The 2,490-nt window shown below is 39.9% G+C and overlaps 1 protein-coding gene across 1 annotated transcript in view; it reads right to left on the reverse strand.

Annotated features, from left to right (window-relative positions):
- LOC143523010 (sec1 family domain-containing protein 2-like) overlaps window positions 1-2,164 on the reverse strand; it is a 33,522-nt gene extending 31,358 nt beyond the window's left edge. The window contains exon 1 of the mRNA XM_077017106.1: window positions 2,144-2,164. Coding sequence (XP_076873221.1) covers window positions 2,144-2,149 — 6 coding nt within the window. The 5' untranslated portion in view covers window positions 2,150-2,164. The remainder of the gene's footprint in view (window positions 1-2,143) is intronic.
- Between the last annotated feature and the right edge of the window lie 326 nt (window positions 2,165-2,490).

A 2,490-nucleotide genomic window follows, 5' to 3' on the forward strand; every position in this document is an offset into this window, starting at 1 on the left:
AAAACATTTTTAAAAGTTGATTTTTCCTCACTAATTACAGCAGGAACAATTTCCTACTGGCAATTGAAGTGTGTGCCACACACACACACACACACACACACACACACACACACACACACACACACACACACACACACCCAAACCTCTCCAACCCACACACACACACTACACACACACCCCCAAACCCCTCCCACACACACACACACACACCCCCAAAGACCAACCCACCCACCCACGCACACACACAATACTCACTCAGTAGAATTAAATTCATGACTAACCAAACAACTTGTGTGTTAAATAATAATAAAATAAATACAACATTATCAGCAGCTCTGGCTTTTTTATTATTATCTGCCTTCTTTATAGACATGTCCCACTTGTATAGACCGGTCATATTCATATAGACCTTTTCTGTATGCATAGACCTGTTATGTTTGCATAGACGTGTACAGCCTGACTCACACACTCACTCACAAGGAAATATGGCCAAGAAATCTGATAGTTCAGTCAACAAACACACAGCCAATTATGTTAGTCACATTTATGTGACCACACACAGAATTACAGATACGCACGCACGCACGCACGCACGCACGCACGCATGCAGACAGACAATTAGTACAAAAGAGGGCAGGTAAATAAAGGACACCAGTCATGGCACACTTACACACAGAGCTCTCTGACTGGACGGTTGGAGGGCCAGTCTGATGTACGATCATGTATGTTCTACCACATGGAGCAGGTTTGAGTATTTGAGCATGTGAATGTATTACAGGCGGAATGCCAGAGACACAGGAAGGAACTGAGTCTTGTACTGTTTATGAATGGATGTTAATCTATTCAATTAAGTTGGGGAATTTCTGATTTATCATTTTATTATTTTATTAAATTGTTTTACTTAATTACATGTTATGTTTTTCTTCTATTATTTGAATATTTGACATTTTACTTAATTACACCATTTTATTATGTCTGTTTTCTTCAATTTATGTTTATTTTACTTCTATTTATGCCTAATAGATTATTTAAAGCACTTACATGTAGATACAAAAGGTGCTATACCAAACATTATTTATTATTATTATTGACTCACAACCTTAAGCAGCTCAGTGTGCAGACGTACATATTTTTGCATTTGTATGTATTTATTTATGTCCACCTTTGTGTGTGTCTGTTTGGATGTGTGAACTTCACATTTAAGTGTGTTTGAGTGTATTGGAGTGTGCAGACATCAGTGTTTGACTGTGTCTGAGTGTATTTGAGTGTCTACAGGCTGCTCTGAGCTGCGTTTCGTATTTTTCTGCATGTTTATGGCATACTTGTGTGATGACCCTATGAGTGTATGAGTGTGAGTATGTGTGTGTATTTCCAGACTCCCAGAGGAATACAGTGAGACTCCTATCAGCACACTAAATGTGTGTAACACTCCATTACACTGCTATGACTCACTGCAGATTAATAACACACACAAGGGTTATCTCTCTTTCTCTCTCTCTCACACACACACACACACACACACACACACACACACACACACACACACACACACACACACACACACACACACACACACACACACACAGAGGAACCATTTAACTATAACAATATAGTTTTCCTTGGTCTCTTGCCAAAACAAACCACACCACAAATCAGCAACCTGCCACATTAGTGATACTCACTCCATAATAACTATTTCTGCATTTTAATAAAGCAGAAATAATGTCCAATTACATTCTGTTTCAGACAAATTATATCTTCTTACTGTATAAAGATCCATGTAAACACCATGTAAAGCTGTGAGAAGCCTATCCAATCACAAGCGCTGTACTGTAACACCAGCGAGCAACTTGTCCACTAACATTTGTTTTTTGGTTCACACTAGTGATTACAAGCTCCTCCAATAATGTGCTCTTCAGACACGTCCCAGCCCTGGCCAATAACATTCCACATCTCATGGCTGCAGTGAAGTCTGAGGCAGCAGGAGTGGGCTTGTCGGCAGATCCCTGCAGTGAAGAACTCATTTCCTACAGTGCAAAGTTTAAATACTATCGTTTTCTAAGATAAACACTGTCTTTCCCTCTAATTAAAACCAGATACACAGAATAACAGGCACCACAATAACACACAAACAGGTTGATACCTTCATTTTGAGCCAGACACTCTAATTCCAGATAATCTCCCTATAGCTCAGCTCACATCCACATATATGGAGCAGAGATCCACGACTCCCACATCCCCCTCTGTACTCTAACTGCATCCTGCAGCTTATTCCCAGCTAAGCGGGTCAGTGCAGAAAAACAGGCTCTGTTTACTAGAACCACAGCTGACACTGGTAAATAAAATTAAAAACGTGTGTGTATGTGTGTGTGTGTGTGTGTGTGTGTGACCATGGCTCCCTGGACAATTGGGGCAAAAACAAAAAACAAATCTATTTTACGATTTAATTGCTACATGCTGTGATTGTAATGGGCCTGAAAACACACTGGT

Source organism: Brachyhypopomus gauderio, chromosome 9, assembly GCF_052324685.1.
Source record: "Brachyhypopomus gauderio isolate BG-103 chromosome 9, BGAUD_0.2, whole genome shotgun sequence".
Classification (NCBI taxonomy): domain Eukaryota; kingdom Metazoa; phylum Chordata; class Actinopteri; order Gymnotiformes; family Hypopomidae; genus Brachyhypopomus; species Brachyhypopomus gauderio.